The 16,788-nt window shown below is 55.0% G+C and overlaps 1 protein-coding gene across 1 annotated transcript; it reads right to left on the minus strand.

Annotated features, from left to right (window-relative positions):
* Positions 1 to 491: 491 nt before the first annotated feature.
* On the minus strand, positions 492 to 13,145 carry ALDOC (aldolase, fructose-bisphosphate C). Its single transcript, XM_039365546.1, has 9 exons — positions 12,992 to 13,145; positions 6,638 to 6,763; positions 5,586 to 5,797; positions 4,441 to 4,495; positions 3,366 to 3,526; positions 3,187 to 3,270; positions 2,588 to 2,762; positions 1,557 to 1,756; positions 492 to 1,379 (listed from the first exon to the last, which is right to left on the minus strand). The coding sequence occupies exons 2-9, from the start codon at positions 6,747 to 6,749 to the stop codon at positions 1,284 to 1,286; spliced, it is 1,095 nt and encodes a 364-aa protein (XP_039221480.1). The 5' UTR covers positions 6,750 to 6,763; positions 12,992 to 13,145; the 3' UTR covers positions 492 to 1,283.
* Positions 13,146 to 16,788: the final 3,643 nt, after the last annotated feature.

The following is a 16,788-nucleotide window of genomic DNA, read 5'->3' on the forward strand; positions in this document are numbered from 1 at the left end:
CGTCCTTCTCTTCATTAAACCAGACCTTCCCAATTCCAGCAACCGTTCCTTGTGTGTTTTTGCCTCCAGTCCCCTGATCATCTTTGTTGCTCAGGAATTCTGGGAGTTGAGGTCCACGAGTCATAAAAGACCCAAGGTTGCCTACCCCTGAGATAGAGGATGAATAGATAGATAGATAGATAGATAGATAGATAGATAGATAGATAGATAGATAGACAGACAGACAGACAGACAGACACACAAAGGCTGGCTGGGGAATTCTGGGAGTTGAAATGTGCCAATGTGAAGAAGCACTGGATTGGGAGAACAGGAGCCCCGGGGACCCCCTCAAACTGACTCTTCATCCCCCCAGCTGCTGGGAGGGTCCTCCACGCCCCAGCACCCCCATGCCCGGTCACCCCACCCTGTGCACTGGTTGCCCCATTTTCCCTGGCTGGAGCTGAGCCGTTTGGACATTTTGCGGCAGGAGAACGAAAACCCAGAGGCAAAACTGTGACAGAACCTCTACTGGTTTATTAGTTGGGGGGGCTACTGGTACATCGGGTGTCGAGAGCACACACACGGGCAGTGTCGGGCAGCCATGCGCTCCCCCCTCCCTCCCCCCGACCGGGCTGTTGCGGGGGAGAAAGGCTGCATCACAAAGCCACAGTTCACAGTGCGGAGCCAAACAGGCTGGTTATTGGTCCTCAAAGAAACGGAAGGCAGGCGAGTCGGAGGGAGGGCGAGGGGGGGTGGGTGGGGTAGATATGACCACAGCAATGACCCCAAATCTCCTGGACCCCCCCCCCTCCAACCTCATTCCTCTGTGGAGGAGACCCCTGCAATGGATTGGCCCCCCCACGTCCTCTGTGCAATGACACAAAACCTTTCCCGACGCAGGGGTCTCCAGCTGGACAACTTTAAGGCTTGTGGACTTCGACTCCCAGAGGTCCACGGGTCTTAAAGTGGACTAGAGAATTCTGGGAGTTGAAGTCCGCAAAGCTTTGAGGACAGAACCCCGGGAGCTGAAGTCCACGTGTCTTAAAAGGGGCCAATTTTGGAGGCCTCAATCAACTTTGGATCCTTGCTGGGCCTTTCCTGCTCACATACACCCTGTGAGGGAGGCCTGGGCTCTCCTCCAGTCTCCCTTCACTTGCAGGCTCACATTCCCCCCCCCCCCAGCCCAGCATCGGACCCTCCTCTGCCTTCTTTGCTGCTACGCTAGAAAAAGCCGGGAGTAACGGGGAGGGGGGCCGGGATGGAAAGCAGTGGGGGTGCCAGGGACCCCGAGACCTCAGCCCGGGCTAGTAGGCGTGGTCGGCCACATAGAGTGATTGTCCAGCCGCCCCGGAGCCGTCATCGCTGCCTTCGTACTTGCCGAGAGCTGCTTGACCGTTGACCTGCAAGACAGAGAGGGCTACTGGGGAGGGGGCCACGCCTTCCCTTGGGGGCCCTCCCCACAAGGGCCAGCCTTTTGCAAAGGGCAACCAGCTCTGCACCCCAGAAAGAGCCAGGGACCCCAATTAGGAAGCCCCCCCTTCCTGGGCAGTGGGGGGCATCCCTCCCAGGTCACTCACCTCCGCTCGCTTGAGGAACTCCTCCGTGGCCAGTTCCTCGTTCTCCCGCTGGCCCCGCCAGGCATTGAGCGCGGAGGCTTGCAGTGCCCGGCCGTAGGAGAAGGTCAGGGCCCACGGCCGGGGCAGCGGGCAGTTGTTGATGGCGTTGAGGTTGAGGGAGGCCTCCTCCTCGCTCTGCCCGCCGGACAGGAAGGTGATTCCTACAGGGGCCGAGAGAAGAGCTGCAACTTCCAGACTTTGGACTGCAGGGGTCTCCAACCTTGCCCCCTGGAAGACTTGTGGACTTCAACTCCCAGAATTCCCCAGCCAACTGTGCTGGCTGGGGAATTCTGAGAATTGAAGTCCACAAGTCTTCCAGAGGCTAAGGTTGGCGACTCCATTGGTCCAGCAGCATCTCTGGACCTGGCCAGCCTTTGCTGGGGATTCAAAGTGTCCAGCTGGATCTGGCCAGCATCTGGTGAGCCACGAGGCCCTCAGCCTGCCTGGATTTCTCTTGGCCCCTTCGAGGCATCGGACTTGGCAGCTGTCAATCCATCCTGTGGCAGCGAGTTCCAGGGACTCAAACAAGAAGCCCTGTCGTAAAATCATCCTGGGCTTATAATACAGCTAGTCCTCGCTGTACCACCACAAGAGAGCCCCAAACAGTTATTAAGTGAGTTTTGCCCCGTTTTACGGCCGTCGTTATGCGAGTCGCTGCCGTTGTTAAGTCAGAAGGCGGCAAAAAAAGGGGGATCGATCAACCTGAATCCCGGGACGTTGCAACTGTCATAAATACGAGTCAGTGGCCAAGCGCTCTGAATTGTGGTCACGTGACCGCTGCAATGGTCGTTAAGAGTGAAAACGGCCGTCAGTCCGTTGTTAAATGGTCACTAAAGGAAGTATTGTAAGATGAGGACTGCCTGAACTTGGAGCCAGTTCTGGTTTCTCTGGTGCCTCCTAGCCTGGGCCCGATCCTCAAGGGGAAGCGCCTAAGATGGGCGGCTTTCTTGGGACGGGTGCAGGGGTGGGAGGTTACCTGGTGGTGACCTTACCTGGCACGGCAGGCGGGACGGTCCGGCGCAGGGCAGTGACGGTGGCCATGGCGATCTCTTCGGGATTGTACTTGGTGGGGCAGGCGTGGCCGGGGGTCACCATGTTGGGCTTCAGGAGGGTCCCTTCCAGGTAGATGTGGTGGTCACTCAGGGCCTTGTAGACGGCAGCCAGGACCTGGGCAGAGGGCCAGAGCCAGGCTGGTCAAGCCCCTCAAAGGGAACAAGGCCCACCAAAGCCCCCCCCCAGCTAATTAAAGGGAGTGTCACCAAAATGCTTCCAGTGAAGCCCGATTTTTAATCCAGCTTCTGTGCAATAAATGACCGAAGGGTTCAGCCTTGTTGGCATTTTACTCTCTGCTTTACAGAACTGCCCATTGGCTAAATCCACGTTCTCAGAACTCAGAGCAACATCATGGAAGGTGCCTCCCTTCCGTTTATCCCCCCCCAAACCACCCCCCTCCAAGATGGCTGGGGCAGAGGACGACAGGCTCAAAGTCACCCACTCAGCTACCCCTGCTCTCCTTCGTGCCCTCTTTGCCTTGTTCCCACTGACAGCCCCCCCCCCCCCGCCCTACACCCGCCCCCATAAGCCACGGTACCTTCTCAGTCACGTACTGGCACCGCTTCAGGTCGTGCTCCCCATCTGGCAGGATCTCCGGTTCCACGATGGGCACAATGCCGTTCTGTGGGGAGAGCCAAGCCCAGCACTGAGGCCCCTGCGGAGGCCAAAGGCCCGTCCCAAAGCCAGAGCGAAGGGGCCGGCGGGCGGGCGGCTCACCTGCTGGCAGATGCTGGCATAGCGGGCGAGCACGTTGGCGTTCTCCAGGATGGCCAGGCTGGAGGGGGTGTTCTCGCTGATCTTCAGCACACAGCGCCACTTGGCAAAGTCTGCGCCGTCTTTCTTGTACTGGGCACAGCGCTCTGCCAGCCCGTCCAGCCCTGGGGAGGGGAGGGAGGAAGGGAGGAAGGAAGGAAGGAAGGAAGGAAGGAAGGAAGGAAGGAAGGAAGGAAGGAAGGAAGGAAAAAGGGAGAGGGAGGAAGGAAAGGAAGGAAGGAAAAAGGGAGAGAGGAAGGAAGGGAAGGAAGGGAGGAAGGAAGGAAGGAAAAAGGGAGAGGGAGGAAGGAAAGGAAGGAAAAAGGGAGGAAGGAAGGAAGAAGGGAGAGAGGGAGGGAGGAAGGAAGGAAAAAGGGAGAGAGGGAGGAAGGAAAGGAAGGAAGGAAAAAGGGAGGGAAGAAGGAAAGGAAGGAAAAAGGGAGGGAGGAAGGAAGGAAGAAGGGAGAGAGGGAGGGAGGAAGGAAGGAAAAAGGGAGAGAGGGAGGAAGGAAAGGAAGGAAGGAAGGAAAAAGGGAGGGAGGGAGGGAGGGAGGAAGGAAGAAAGGAAGAAAGGAAGGAAAAAGGGAGAGAGGGGGGAAGGAAGAAGGGAGAGAGGAAGGAAGGAAGAAGGGAGAGAGGGAGGAAAGAAGGTAGCGAAGAGGAAAGCAGGAAGGCAAGAAGGAAGATGGCGAAGAGGGAGGGAAGGAGGAAGAAAAAAGGGAGAGGGAGGAAAGAAAGAAAGAAAGAAAGAAGGAAGGAAGGAAGGAAGGAAAAAGAGAGGGAGGGAGGAAGAAAGGAAGGTAGCGAAGGGGAAGGCAGGCAGGAAGAAAAAAGAAGGGAGGGAGGAAGGAAGCAAGGTGTTTAAGAGGAAGGAAGGAAGGAAGGGAGAGAGGAAGGAAGGAAAAAAAAGGGAGGAAGGAAACAGAATGCATGGCAACGCTGCAGCACACCACATACACCTTACGCCACACCAAGGCCTGATCTGACCCCCCACAGAATCCACCCACCTGCCCAATTAGCTCCCTGCCTCTGCCCCTACCTTGGGTGGTGGTTTCTCCATCCGTGCCGGCCAGGGGCACCACCCCTTTGTCCACCTGGGAAGGAAGCAGAGGCCGGTTAGGGCTGCAGTCCCCCCAGGATCCCCACGGGGAGGATTACAGGCTGATGCTGGGGGGGAGGCAGGTGGGCTCCTCCTGCAAGGGGGGGGGGGCAGAGCCCTGACTCCACTCTGAAGGGAAGGGGCTCAGCCTGCAACACCCAAAGGGCAATTTTGCAAGATCGCTCAGGAAGACGAGCGGGGGGGGGGGGAGGTTTCTTCCCTGATAAAGGAGAATCTTTGTAGCTCAGGGTTGAAATGAGGAGTCCCCGGTGGTCTCTGAGCTGGGGGGTTTCCTTGCAGGAGGAGGAGGAGGAGGAGGAGGAGGAGGAGGAGGAAGACAGCTGTGGGGTCCTTGGTGCTCTCTGAGCTGGGTGGTTTTCTTGCAGACGTTTCATGACCCAACTAGGGAACATCATCAGTGCTAGAAGGAAGGGGGATTTGCAGGGAGGAGGAAGAGGAGGGGCACTGTGGGGTCTTTTGTGCCCTCTGGCTGGTTACCGTGCAGACGTTTCATAACCCAACTAGGGAACGTCATCAGTGTGAGGGAGGGGTTCTCTCCCTTTTATGCAGGGGGAAACTGCTCTATATAGACAAGGGAGTGAGCCCCATTTTCTTCCAGCACTGATGACGTTTCCTAGTCGGGTCATGAAACGTCTGCAAGACCCCCACCCCCCTCAGAGAGCACCGAGGACTCCTCAGCTCTTCTCATCCGGACCGGTGGCCTTTCTGTCTGATTGGACAACCCGGGTGGGCTTCCCCCCTCCCCTCCTGGGCTGAAGAGGAGCAGCTGGATGCTAATTCCACAGCTGGCCGGCCAAGCTCAGGGGGGGCTTCTGATTCCCTGTAGAAATCAGATGGATTAGAAGCTCCCCAAGGCCCCTTCAGCTGCCTATAGGGGGTGTAGAAGGTGCTTCCCAGCCATCCCCAACCCCTGTCTTCAGGATCCGAACTCCGAACCGCTGACGTCCCTCGTTAGGCACTCCTGCGCCCAACTCTGGGCAGGGTCTTCAGGCAAGGCGAAGCAGGAGGGGGGGAGGCTCCCCATCTTTTCAGGAGCCAGGATGGGGGGGGGGCTCGGCAATCACCTTAATGCCCACCACGAGGCCCTTGTCCCGGACCATGTCCACGAAGGGGGTGCCGTCGTCGGCCTTCTGGTAGAGGGTCTCGTGGAAGAAGATGACCCCCCCGATGCACGTCTTGACCCGGCTGTCGGCGCTGAAGAGGATCTGGCGGTAGAGACGCCGGTTCTCCTCCGTGTTCTCCACCCCGATCTGGTTCAGCCGCTTGGCCATGCTGCCTGCAGGGGACCCCAAAAAGCCACCCTGAGTTGGGGAACCCCCCCTGCATGTCACAGCCTGGACCCTCCGTCCCTTCAGCCCCCAACTCCAGGCAATCCTCCACTTCTGACCCGTCTTGCCCAGCGTTTCTGTTGCTAAGAGAAACATTTGTTCAACTCAATTTCGCCCCATTTTACGGCCTTTCCTGCCACCGCTGTTAAGCCAGTCACTGCAGCTGTCAAGTCGTTAAGTGAGCCGGCTTCCTACCACGGACTCTGCCGGTCAGAAGGTCACACAAAAGGGGATCACATGACACACACATGCACACCGGACGCTGCGACCGTCGTAACTCTTGAGTCAGTTGCCAAGCATCCGAATTTTGATCACATGACCGTGGGGACGCTGCAAGGATTGTGTTCGTCGTAATTGCTTAAGTTTTAATCATTTTTTTTCAGTGCAGTGGCACGTTAAAGGGTCACTAAATGAACTGTTGTAAGTTGAGGACTACGTGTCTCTCAGTCTCCGGACAGACAGAGGTTTTTCAGGATGGAAATCAGGAGCCACAGGACTGAAAATGAGAAATCCTAATTACAGGGGCTTCCCGCCCCCCCCCCCCAGCAATCCCTCCCTTTTCCATAATGGGGAGGGGTCCTTGGTGCCCCCAGGAGAGGAATCCAAAGGGGTCTTTGAAAAGTGGGACCCCTGCAGGAGAAAGGATTTTCAACCCCGGCTTTACCCAGGAGGTCCCCTCCCTTGCCTGCTGGGAAGGCAGCCCCCCCCCAGAGGAGGGGCCTCCAGACCCACTCCCCAAATGCCAGGCTGCTCAGCCCCCCCTCCCCCTCCCCCTCCGGCAGACCCACCTACAGACTCATCGGCGGCCAGGATGCCCTTGCCCGGGGCCACGATCCGCTGGGCAATGTCCGAAAGCGCCTTCTTCTGCTCGGCAGTCAGCGGGGGGTATTGGTGGGTCATCGTGATGGGTGTCTCTGGAAGGGCATCCAAACGTGTCACTCAACAATGGCCAGGGCTATCGTGTCTTTATTGTCTAGGGATGGGCAAGGATGGGCCTTGGGCGGCCTGTGGACTTCAACTCCCAGAATGGCCTTTTTATGACTTGTGGACTTCAACTCCCAGAATTCCTCAACCAGCGTGGCTGGCTGAGGAATTCTGGGAGTTGAAGTCCACAGGACGTCAAAGGGGCATCCTTGCCCATGCTTGATCTCAATCAGGGGTCTTCAAACTTGGCCCTTTTATGACTTGTGGACTTCAGCTCCCAGAATTCCTCAGCCAGCAACGCTGGCTGAGGAATTCTGGGAGTTGAAGTCCACAAGTCATAAAAGGGCCAAGTTTGAAGACCCCTGATCTAAATCCACTGGCCGAGTTACAAACTTAGATTCTGCATTGGCAAACAAAAACACGCCACAAATGGAAGGAGGCCAGCTGGGCGGGCTGCACAAATTCCATATATACGAGACCCCGTTCCCCCCTCCCCTTTTCCCCTGCTTGAATTTTTAACTCCCTTGTTTGGGGGGAGGGCGGAAAGCTGCACATTCAGACGTTACAAATGTCCTTTCCCTAAACCTTCATCCGGCCACAATGCTAGCACAAGATCGTTATTTTTTTTTATGCTTTGTCCCTCTATTGTGGGGAGGGGGTAATTAACCTTCCCGAGGGGCCACCTGAGAAACTGGGAGGCTGTGAAATTGTGTAGGCATGCACAAAGGCACCTGTGTAAATTAGCAAGGTGAAACTCTTCGAAGAACTTTGAGGCATTGTTTACCTTAAAGAATCTTTAATTGAGCAAAATAATAATAATAATAATAATAATAATAATACTGTGGCAAAAGCAAGCAAGGGTAGTACCAATAGTCATAGGCTCATTGGGTGCAATCCCAAAACAACTGGAGCACCACTTGGACACCATCATCGGCATTGACAGATTCACTATTAGTCAATTGCAAAAGGCAGCCTTACTAGGAACTGCTTCCATCCTGCGACGATATCTGTAATACCATCAAACATCCAGATCTGCCTATCCCAGGTCCTGGGTAAGGACTCGATAGGTAGACAAAATGCCAAATCTAGTCTGAACATCTGGCTGACTGTGCGATGATCGATAATAATAATAATAATATATGCTTTCAAGACCTGGCAATAATCCTGCTCTTAGTCATTGCCAGGTCTTGAAAGCAGATAATAACAAGACCTGGCAATGGCTAACAGCAGGAAAATTGAAGAAAGAGACTGAGGGACTAATTCTGGCTGCACAAGACCAAGCCTTAAGGACAAATGCATATAAAGTCAAAATTGAGAAGACAGCAACAGACAGTAAGTGCCACCAATGCAAAGAAGCTGAAGAAACAGTGGGCTACCTGGTAAGCTGTTGCAAGAAGATTGCACAGACTGACTACAAGCAGAGGCATGACAAAGTAGCAACAATGGTGCATTGGAAGATCTGCAAGAAATATCATTTGCCTGTAAGCAAAAACTGGTGGGATCATAAAATAGAGAAAGTCATAGAAAATGATAAAATTAAACTGCTCTGGGACTTCAGAATTCAAACAGACAAGCACCTGCAACATAACACCCCAGACTTAACAATTGTCGATAAGAAAGACAAAAAAGTCTGGATAGTGGACGTGGCAGTGCCTGGAGACAGCAGAATAGACGAGAAAGAACTGGAGAAGATCACAAACTACAAAGACCTACAAATAGAAATAGAAAGACTGTGGCAAAAGCAAGCAAGGGTAGTACCAATAGTAATAGGCTCCTTGGGTGCAATCCCAAAACAACTGGAGCACACTTGAACACCATTGGCATTGACAAATTCGCTATTAGTCAATTGCAAAAGGCGGCCTTACTAGGAACTGCTTCCATCCTGCGACGATACCTGTAATACCATCAAACATCCACATCTGCCTATCCCAGGTCCTGGGTAAGGACTCGATAGGTAGACAAAATGCCAAATCCAGTCTGAACATCTGGCTGACTGTGCGATGATCGATAATAATAATAATAATAATGTTGGAAGGGACCTTGGAGGTCATCTAGTCCAACCCCCTGCTCAGGCAGGAAACCCTAGACCATTTAGGACAAAGGGCTGTCCAGTCTCTTCTTAAGAACTTCCAGTGTTGGAGCATTCACCGCTTCTGGAGGCAGGTGGTTCCACTGGTTAATTGTTCTCACTGTCAGGAAGTTTTTCCTTAGTTCCGGGTTGCTTCTCTCCTTGGTTAGTTTCCATCTGTTGCTTCTTGTTCTGCCTTCAGGCGCCTTGGAGAATAGCTTGACTCCCTCTTCTTTGGGGCAGCCCCTGAGATACTGGAACACTGCTATCAAGTTCCCCCTCATCCTTCTCTTCGTTAAACAAGACATACCCAATTCCAGCAACCGTTCCTTATATGTTTTAGCCTCCAGTCCCCTGATCATCTTCATTGCTCTTCTCTGCACTCTTTCTAGAGTCTCAGCATCTTTTTTACATCACGATGACCAAAACTGGATGCCGTATTCCAAGTGTGGCCTTACCAAGGCCTTGTAAAGCGGTATTAACACTTCACCTGATCTTGATTCTCTCCCTCTGTTAATGCAGGTGAAGGTCAAGTAAAAAAATGGCACTCTCCACCTGCTCAGAGTCACAACTGCTGCATTCCCCCCCCCCGCCCCCCAGACGCCTTAGAAGAGAGAAAATTATCATTCTGGAGCATCAGTCGGAACGGCCTCCATCGTCATGGCATCGGGGCCACAATCTGCCTCTTTGCCAAAGGCTCGTTCTGCCCTCCTGCCAACCCGGCCTTTGCAGCACATCAGTGGCATCAATGGAGGAAGGTGGCCTATTTCGGGCAGACATGTGCCCAGCCTCGTGGCCCAGCCAGACAGATGGCAGCCCTGCTGCTGACCCCTCCCCCCCGTTAAGGCCAGGCTACTGTTAATTACGATTCAGCAGGATTAGCTCCATCCCTCTTTGCTAAAGCTGCTTCCCTGGAAGGCCTCTTCTCTGGGGCAAAGCCGGCCACTAGAGCTGGGCACACAAAATGCCACTTCCATTTTCCAGGGCTGCTGAGTCAGGCTGCAGCCGCTGATGCTAGATTGTCATTCTTCTTTGCTGCAACGGCTGTTTCGTTTTGTCTTTTTAAACCAGCTAGGTGTAAAAGGTTTTACCCTCTAATTCAGGGCTCTCCAAACTCCAGATTCTAGGAGTTGAAGTCTCCAAGTCTTTCAGTTGCCAAGGTTGAAGACCCCTGCCCTAATGGAGGGGCTTTGACAGGCTGCCACAAAGAAGGAGGGATCAACTTATTTTTCCAAAGCACCAGAAGGCAGGACAAGAAACAACGGATGGAAACTTATCAAGGAATTAAGGAGAAAGTTCATGAGGGTTAGAACAATTAACCAGCAGAACAGAAGTTGCGTCCAGAAGTCGTGGGTGCTCCATCACTGGAGGTTTTTAAGAAGAGACTGGACAGCCACTTGTCTGAAATGGTTTAGGCGCAGGGGTAGGCAACCTTGGCTCTTTTATGACTGGTGGACTTCAACTCCCAGAATTCCTCAGCCAGCATGGGGGAACTATGGCCCTTGATGACTGGTGGACTTCAACTCCCAGAATTCCCGAGCCAGTATGGGGGAACTATGGCCCCTTTCATGACTCGTGGACTTCAACTCCCAGAATTCCTGAGCCAGCATGAGGGAACTATGGCCCCTTTCATGACTCGTGGACTTCAACTCCCAGAATTCCTGAGCCAGCATGGGAGAACTATGGCCCCTTTCATGAGTCGTGGACTTCAACTCCCAGAATTCCTGAGCCAGCATGGGGGAACTATGGCCCCTTTCATGAGTCGTGGACTTCAACTCCCAGAATTCCTGAGCCAGCATGGGGGAACTATGGCCCCTTTCATGACTCGTGGACTTCAACTCCCAGAATTCCTGAGCCAGCCTGGCTCAGCTTGGAACCTCTCCCTTTCCCCTCAGCATGGCTGGCTCAGGAATTCTGGGAGTTGAAGTCCACGAATCATAAAAGAGCCAAGGTTGCCAACCCCTGGTTTAGGCTCTCCTGCTTGAGCAGGGGGCTGGACTAGAAGACCTCCAAGGTCCCTTCCAGTTCTATTCTAATTGATTGGTGATTGATCGATCCCCGCTTACCTGTCCTTACATTTTTACAAGAGAAAGAAAGCAGCATGAGCCTAGAATTGCAAAAGTAGCACAAGCTGGGGAATTCTCCAAATTGGTTGGACTGTCACCCTCCCCATGGCCGGGCCGTCGAAGGGAGCTGCGTTCCAGCCTCAGAGGCCTCTTTGAATATCTGGACACAGCTGGCTGGGCACAGAAAGTCAGCGCCACCACGTCAGTTGTGGGAGTCTCATCCCTAGAAGCTTTCGACTGCCATCTGTCAGAAATGGTGTAGGGGTCTCCTGCTTGGGCGTGGGGGCTGGACTAGATGACCTACAAGGTACCTTCCAACTCTGTTATTCTGTTCCATTTAATCATGTCTGCCTCACTTTTTAGAGAACGTGCCCAGACGTTCTCAAGGCCAAGCAACGCTCTCTGGACTGCAGTCACCTCCCTCCCGCCACCAGCAAGCATTGCTGGGATTGATCGATGGAGGCAAAAGCCAGCAGCAGCCCAGATAGGCGTTTTCCTTGATTGATTTGGCACCTGACCCCCCCTTCTCCCCCCCCAGCCAGAGCAGCCACATACTGACTGTCCTTGTCCCCGCCTCTTCGTCTAAAGGACGTGGCCACAGGCACGTCGGCTTCCTCTATTCGAAGGACTTAACTGCTGCTTCCGCCCTCAAACCAGGTCACCAGCCTCAGGATGGAAGGAGCCCCCCCCTCCCCTTTGCACCATCCCAGACCCTGGAGAGCTGCCAAGACACCACGATCTCCCAATAAAGGGGGATGCTCGTAGCAGGGAATATTGGTCCTGTCTGGTTGTTTTCTGGCAGACGGTTCATGACTCAGCTCAGTAATTTGGAAAACTAGGTTACTAGTAATGACGATGTTGCTTAGTTTGGGTCACGAAACGTCTGCCAGAAATCAGCCAAGCTCAGTGAGCCTCAAGGACCCCATGGTTGTCTTCCTCCTCCTCCTCCTCCTCCTCCTCCTCCTCCTCCTCCTCCTCTTCCTCCTCCTCCCCCCCTTCCACCACTGATGACGTTCCCTAGTGGAGTCATAAAACATCACTAAGGACCCCACAGTCCTCCACCTCCTCCTCCCTTCTAGCACTGATGATGTTACCTAGTTGGGTCATGAAACGTCTGGAGAAAAACAACCAAGCTCAGAGTGCAGCGAGGACCCCACAATTCTCCTCCTCCTCCTCCTCCTCCACACACTCCACTGCCTCCTTGCACTGATGCCGTTACTTAGTTTGGGTCTGGAAACGTCTACAAGAAAACCACCCAGCTCAGAAACCCTCAAGGACCCCCCAGTCCTACTCCTCCTCCCTTCTAGCACTGATGATGTTACCTAGTTGGGTCATGAAACGTCTGGAGAAAAACAACCAAGCTCAGAGCGCAGCGAGGACCCCACAATTCTCCTCCTCCTCCTCCTCCTCCTCCTCCTCCACACACCCCACTGCCTCCTTGCACTGATGCCAAGTTTGGGTCCGGAAACGGCTGCAAGAAAACCACCCAGCTCAGGGGGCACCAGGACCCTCCCACTCCGGGCTGGTTCTGCCTTCCCCACCTCTTCTTCCTCCGATGCGCAGATGCACCGAAGCAAGGCACTTTGGAATTCATACATGGGGGGGGGGGAAGCAGGAGCGCCTTTAAGGATACTTGTCCTCCCCCCCCCCAGCACAACCGGCCCAGCCCTGAGCTCGGGGGCTCTCAGCCGGGAGCCCGCAGGCCTGGCGCCCCGGGCAGAAGCTCGGGGGCTCTCAGCCGGGAGCCCGCAGGCCTGGCGCCCCGGGCAGAAGCGAAGCACCCGCGTAGGAGGACCCTCCCTGCAAAGGTCCCGGTCGGGAGACACCAAACACGGCAGCTGCCCTGGCCGCGCCCGCCCCGCAAGCCCCCTCCGGGCAGGAGGCCGCCCTGCGTCCGGCGCTCCCGGGGACGCCGGGCTCCCATCCCCGACGGCCGGAGGCGAGGCGGCCGCGCTCAGCCGGCCAGGCGCGGGGCGACGGACCCTCGAGGGGGCGGCAGGGAAGGTCCGGCCCCGGGAGCGCTCCGGTTAGAGGCCGGCCTGCCGGAGGAGCCTGGCCGGGCGGGCGGTCCGCGGGCGCCTTACCGGTGGAGCGAGGCTGCTGTCGTCGTCCGCCGTCGGGGCTGCCTCCGCGGCTTGTGCGGCGCCGGCTCTGGCGCGCGGCTGTAAAGGCGGCGCCGGTGCCGCAGAGCTACGTGACCGAGGGAGGCGGGAGGCCGGGAGGGGCGGGGCCAGGCGGCTCCCCCGGCCCCTCCCTCCGGGAAGGCGGCGGTGGCCCGCCCTGCCGCTCCGGGCCTGGGGCCATCACAGACGACCCCCCTCCCTCCGCCTTCCCGGCGCCCTGCGGCTCCCAGCCCGCTCAGGGGCTGCAGCGGTGCAGCCCCCCCGAGTCGCCCCTAGACGGGCTCAGAAGAGGGTACTCTGAGCACGTGAAGAGTGCCTCGCCTCCCTCCTTTCCCCAGGCCCCGCTTGGGCTGGGACTGCCCAGCCCGCCCCCTCCCCCTTGCTCTGGCTGTGGAGTCTAGGGGTCGCTCCGGGAGCTGTAGCCGGAGGGCTGGTCTGGAGGGTCCGGGCAGAAGGAGGGGGGGAACTGGCAGTGGGGAGGGGGCGGATCCCCCTGCACGGGGAGGTTGAAAGAGGGGTTAGAACGGGCGCCACCCGGTGGGGAAACTACGGAGGCATTCCTGCCCTGGACAAGGGGTGGGCTAGATGATCTCTAAAGTCGCTTCCTTCTTTATACGACCCGCCTTTCCTTCGTGCTGGACCCTAACCCGCGGTTGGCGGGCTCAGGGCCGAGGCTGCAAAGTCCGAAGCCGACCCCTCTTCCTCCTGGCCAGGCAGCAGAGGGGGCTCCGGGGGGGGGGCTTGTGGTGGGACGGAACTGCGGCTCCCTCTCCAGTTGGAGGTCTTGCAGCTTTTGTGTGTGTGTTTGTGTGTGTGTGTATGCGCGTGAGGAGTCACTGAGCCTTCCTTCTGGGTGGCGCGCACGGGGGGTGGGAGGGCTGCCATCCCTTCCCACAGAATTATATTCAGTTTTATTGATAAGCCATTTATATGGTTTTATTGGTGGACAGGGCTGCAGTGCGTCTTGACTGAAGGACTGGTGGTCAACTAACCCTCTCCACTCAGCCCCAAATTTCTGTGGCTTAGCAAGACAGCACTTAAGTGAGTTTTGCCCTGTTTTACGACCTTTCTTGTCACCGTCCTTAAGTGAACTACCGCTGTTCTTAAGTTAATAAATCCGGCCAGGTCACAAAAGAGGATCGTGTGACCCCTGCCAGAAGACAGACGAGCACGAGATCGCTGGGACTCCACGGTGCCTAAGGAAAAGGACGCCAGGGCTTAAGCAGAGGGCCTGGTCTGGCCAGGAAGCTGGACTTGCACCCCAAAATAGGCGGAGTCTTGACCACAGGGTCACAGCCACCATCTTGACTTTTGACCCTGGGGCCACATCTTTCAGGCCAGAGGTGGGGAACTATGGCCCCCTTTATGACTGGTGGACTTCAACTCCCAGAATTCCTGAGCCAGCCTGTGCTGAGCCTAAATGCTGGCTCAGGAATTCTGGGAGTTGAAGTCCACCAGTCATAAAGGCCCTCTTTCCCCACCTGTTTTCCTCTGCTCAACGCTTACAAGCAGTTGTTTACAAATCCAGCAATATATAAGAAAATAGCAGATGCAGAAGGGGTGGAAGCTTATCTGCCCCACCTGGAGATGGGAAAGGGGGTATATCCCCATGTGGGCTGGAATATAGCCTACAATTGTTCTAAGTTGGTAGCGAGCAGAAAGTGGGAGAAAGAGGGAATAAATCTCATTTTTATTAAGCTGCCACCTTAAGGACTCTTCCTTTCTCCGTTGAAAATAAAAGACACTTTTAGCATTTGTGCCAGTTGCAAAATCCAGCAGAGCCAAAGCAACGGAGGGCTGGCCTCATGCCCAGAAAGGGGGGGGGAAACGGCTTTTGGGGCACAGCCTCTGGTCAGCCATGCCCAGCAGACAGACCAGCACAGACTCCCCCAAGGCAGCTGCAGTGGCCCCTCTCCCCTCTGCAGAGGGATTTGGACCCCCATTCAGGAACAGAAACTGGCTGGGGAGTGAGGAAGGAGGATAAGCAAAGCCAGGTCATTCAGCCCCCCCCCACACCAGTGGAGAAAGAGGCGGGGGCAGCACCATCTGGGCATCAGAGCAGGCAGGAGATGCCAAGAAAAAAGGAAGCTGGGTTTGCAAACGCTGCCTTTAAAAGAAGGAAGCTGAATGATGTCCTAAGAGAGACCCCCACCCACCCAACTGCCAGCCAGTAAAAGGGCAGCCTGGCTCTGGAGGGGGGGGCTCCTTGTGCCAATGCCAGCCGCCTGGGAAGGGCAAGAGGGGTCTGAGCTATTTTTCTCAAATACCAAACTGCTGAGCTCATTGCCCCCTATGACCCACTGGCCCCAGAAGTCTTTCTGCTGCCTCCCCCTCCCCAGCTGCCTTCACCTTTTCCAGGCAAGGCGCTGGGCTGCAGCCCCCCTCCCCACTATTTTTCTTAGAAGGTCCTGGTCCTTTTGGAAGAGAAAAGGGATTGGGATTTCTGGTGAGGCTGCAAGAGGGCTTTGCAAGTCTGATTCTCTCTGTGTGTGTGTGTGTGTGTGTGTGTGTGTGTGTGTGTGTGGTGGCCCCGACTAAACTGGTGCCCTAAATCGGGGATCTCCAAAGTCGGCCACTTTTAAGACTTCAACTCCCAGGATAATAATAATAATAATAATCTGCAAAAAAAATCATTTGCCTGTAAGCAAAAACTGGTGTGATCATAAAATAGAGAAAGTCATAGAAAATGATAAAATTAAACTGCTCTGGGACTTCAGAATTCAAACAGACAAGCACCTGCAACATAACACTCCAGACTTAACAATTGTCGATAAGAAAGACAAAAAAGTCTGGATAGTGGACGTGGCAGTGCCTGGAGACAGCAGAATAGACGAGAAAGAACTGGAGAAGATACCAAAATACAAAGACCTACAAATAGAAATAGAAAGACTGTGGCAAAAGCAAGCAAGGGTAGTACTAATAGTGATAGGCTCCTTGGGTGTAATCCCAAAACAACTGGAGCACCACTTGAACACCATTGGCATTGACAAATTCGCTATTAGTCAATTGCAAAAGGCGGCCTTACTAGGAACTGCTTCCATCCTGCGACGATACCTGTAATACCATCAAACATCCACATCCGCCTATCCCGGGTGCTTGGTAAGGAATCGATAGGTAGACAAAATGCCAAATCCAGTCTGAACATCTGGCTGACTGTGCAATGATCCATAATGTTGGAAGGGACCTTGGAGGTCATGTAGTCCAACCCCCTGCTCAGGCAGGTAACCTTAGACCATTTCAGACAAATGGCTGTCGGTCTCTTCTTAAAAACTTCCAATGTTGGAGCATTCACCGCTTCTGGAGGCAGGTTGTTCCACTGGTTAATTGTTCTAACTGTCTGGAAGTTTCCCCTTAGTTCCAGGTTGCTTCTCTCCTTGATTAGTTTCCATCTGTTGCTTCTTGTTCTGCCTTCAGACGCTTTGGAAAATAGCTTGACTCCCTCTTCTTTGGGGCAGCCAACTATGCTTGAAGTGGCCAAATTTGAAGACCCCTGCCCCAAATAAAGCTTCTAAGCTGCAAGGGAGCCAAACCAGACAATTTGTGATTTTCTCCCCTGTGATGCTACCAAGCCTCCAGCGACAGAGCTGGACTTATGGGGAGGGACAGCCTCTGGACCCCAAGGGGCGGGGGGGGGGGAGAAGGCATGGCTTCCCACGTCCTTAACTGCCCCAGGGGCGTCTTTGGCCAAGCAGGCAGCCAGACTTCTCTGTGTCTGGGACCCCCATGGCCCGAAGCCAGGCAGAGCAGGGTCTCTGGTG

This window comes from Crotalus tigris, unplaced genomic scaffold (genome assembly GCF_016545835.1).
Source record: "Crotalus tigris isolate CLP2741 ecotype Arizona unplaced genomic scaffold, ASM1654583v1 scf7180000020104.566533, whole genome shotgun sequence".
In the NCBI taxonomy this organism is placed as follows: Eukaryota; Metazoa; Chordata; class Lepidosauria; order Squamata; family Viperidae; genus Crotalus; species Crotalus tigris.

What these genes read in the sequence shown, in the direction of transcription:
- ALDOC (XM_039365546.1), bottom strand. Translation starts at nt 6,749, where the DNA reads ATGACCCACCAATACCCCCCGCTGACTGCCGAGCAGAAGAAGGCGCTT. An exon ending in GGCCGCCGATGAGTCTGTAG is followed by an intron (nt 5,798 to 6,637) that starts GTGGGTCTGCCG and finishes GGTCCCCTGCAG; the next exon opens with GCAGCATGGCCAAGCGGCTG. An exon ending in AGTTCCTCAAGCGAGCGGAG is followed by an intron (nt 1,380 to 1,556) that starts GTGAGTGACCTG and finishes TCTGTCTTGCAG; the next exon opens with GTCAACGGTCAAGCAGCTCT.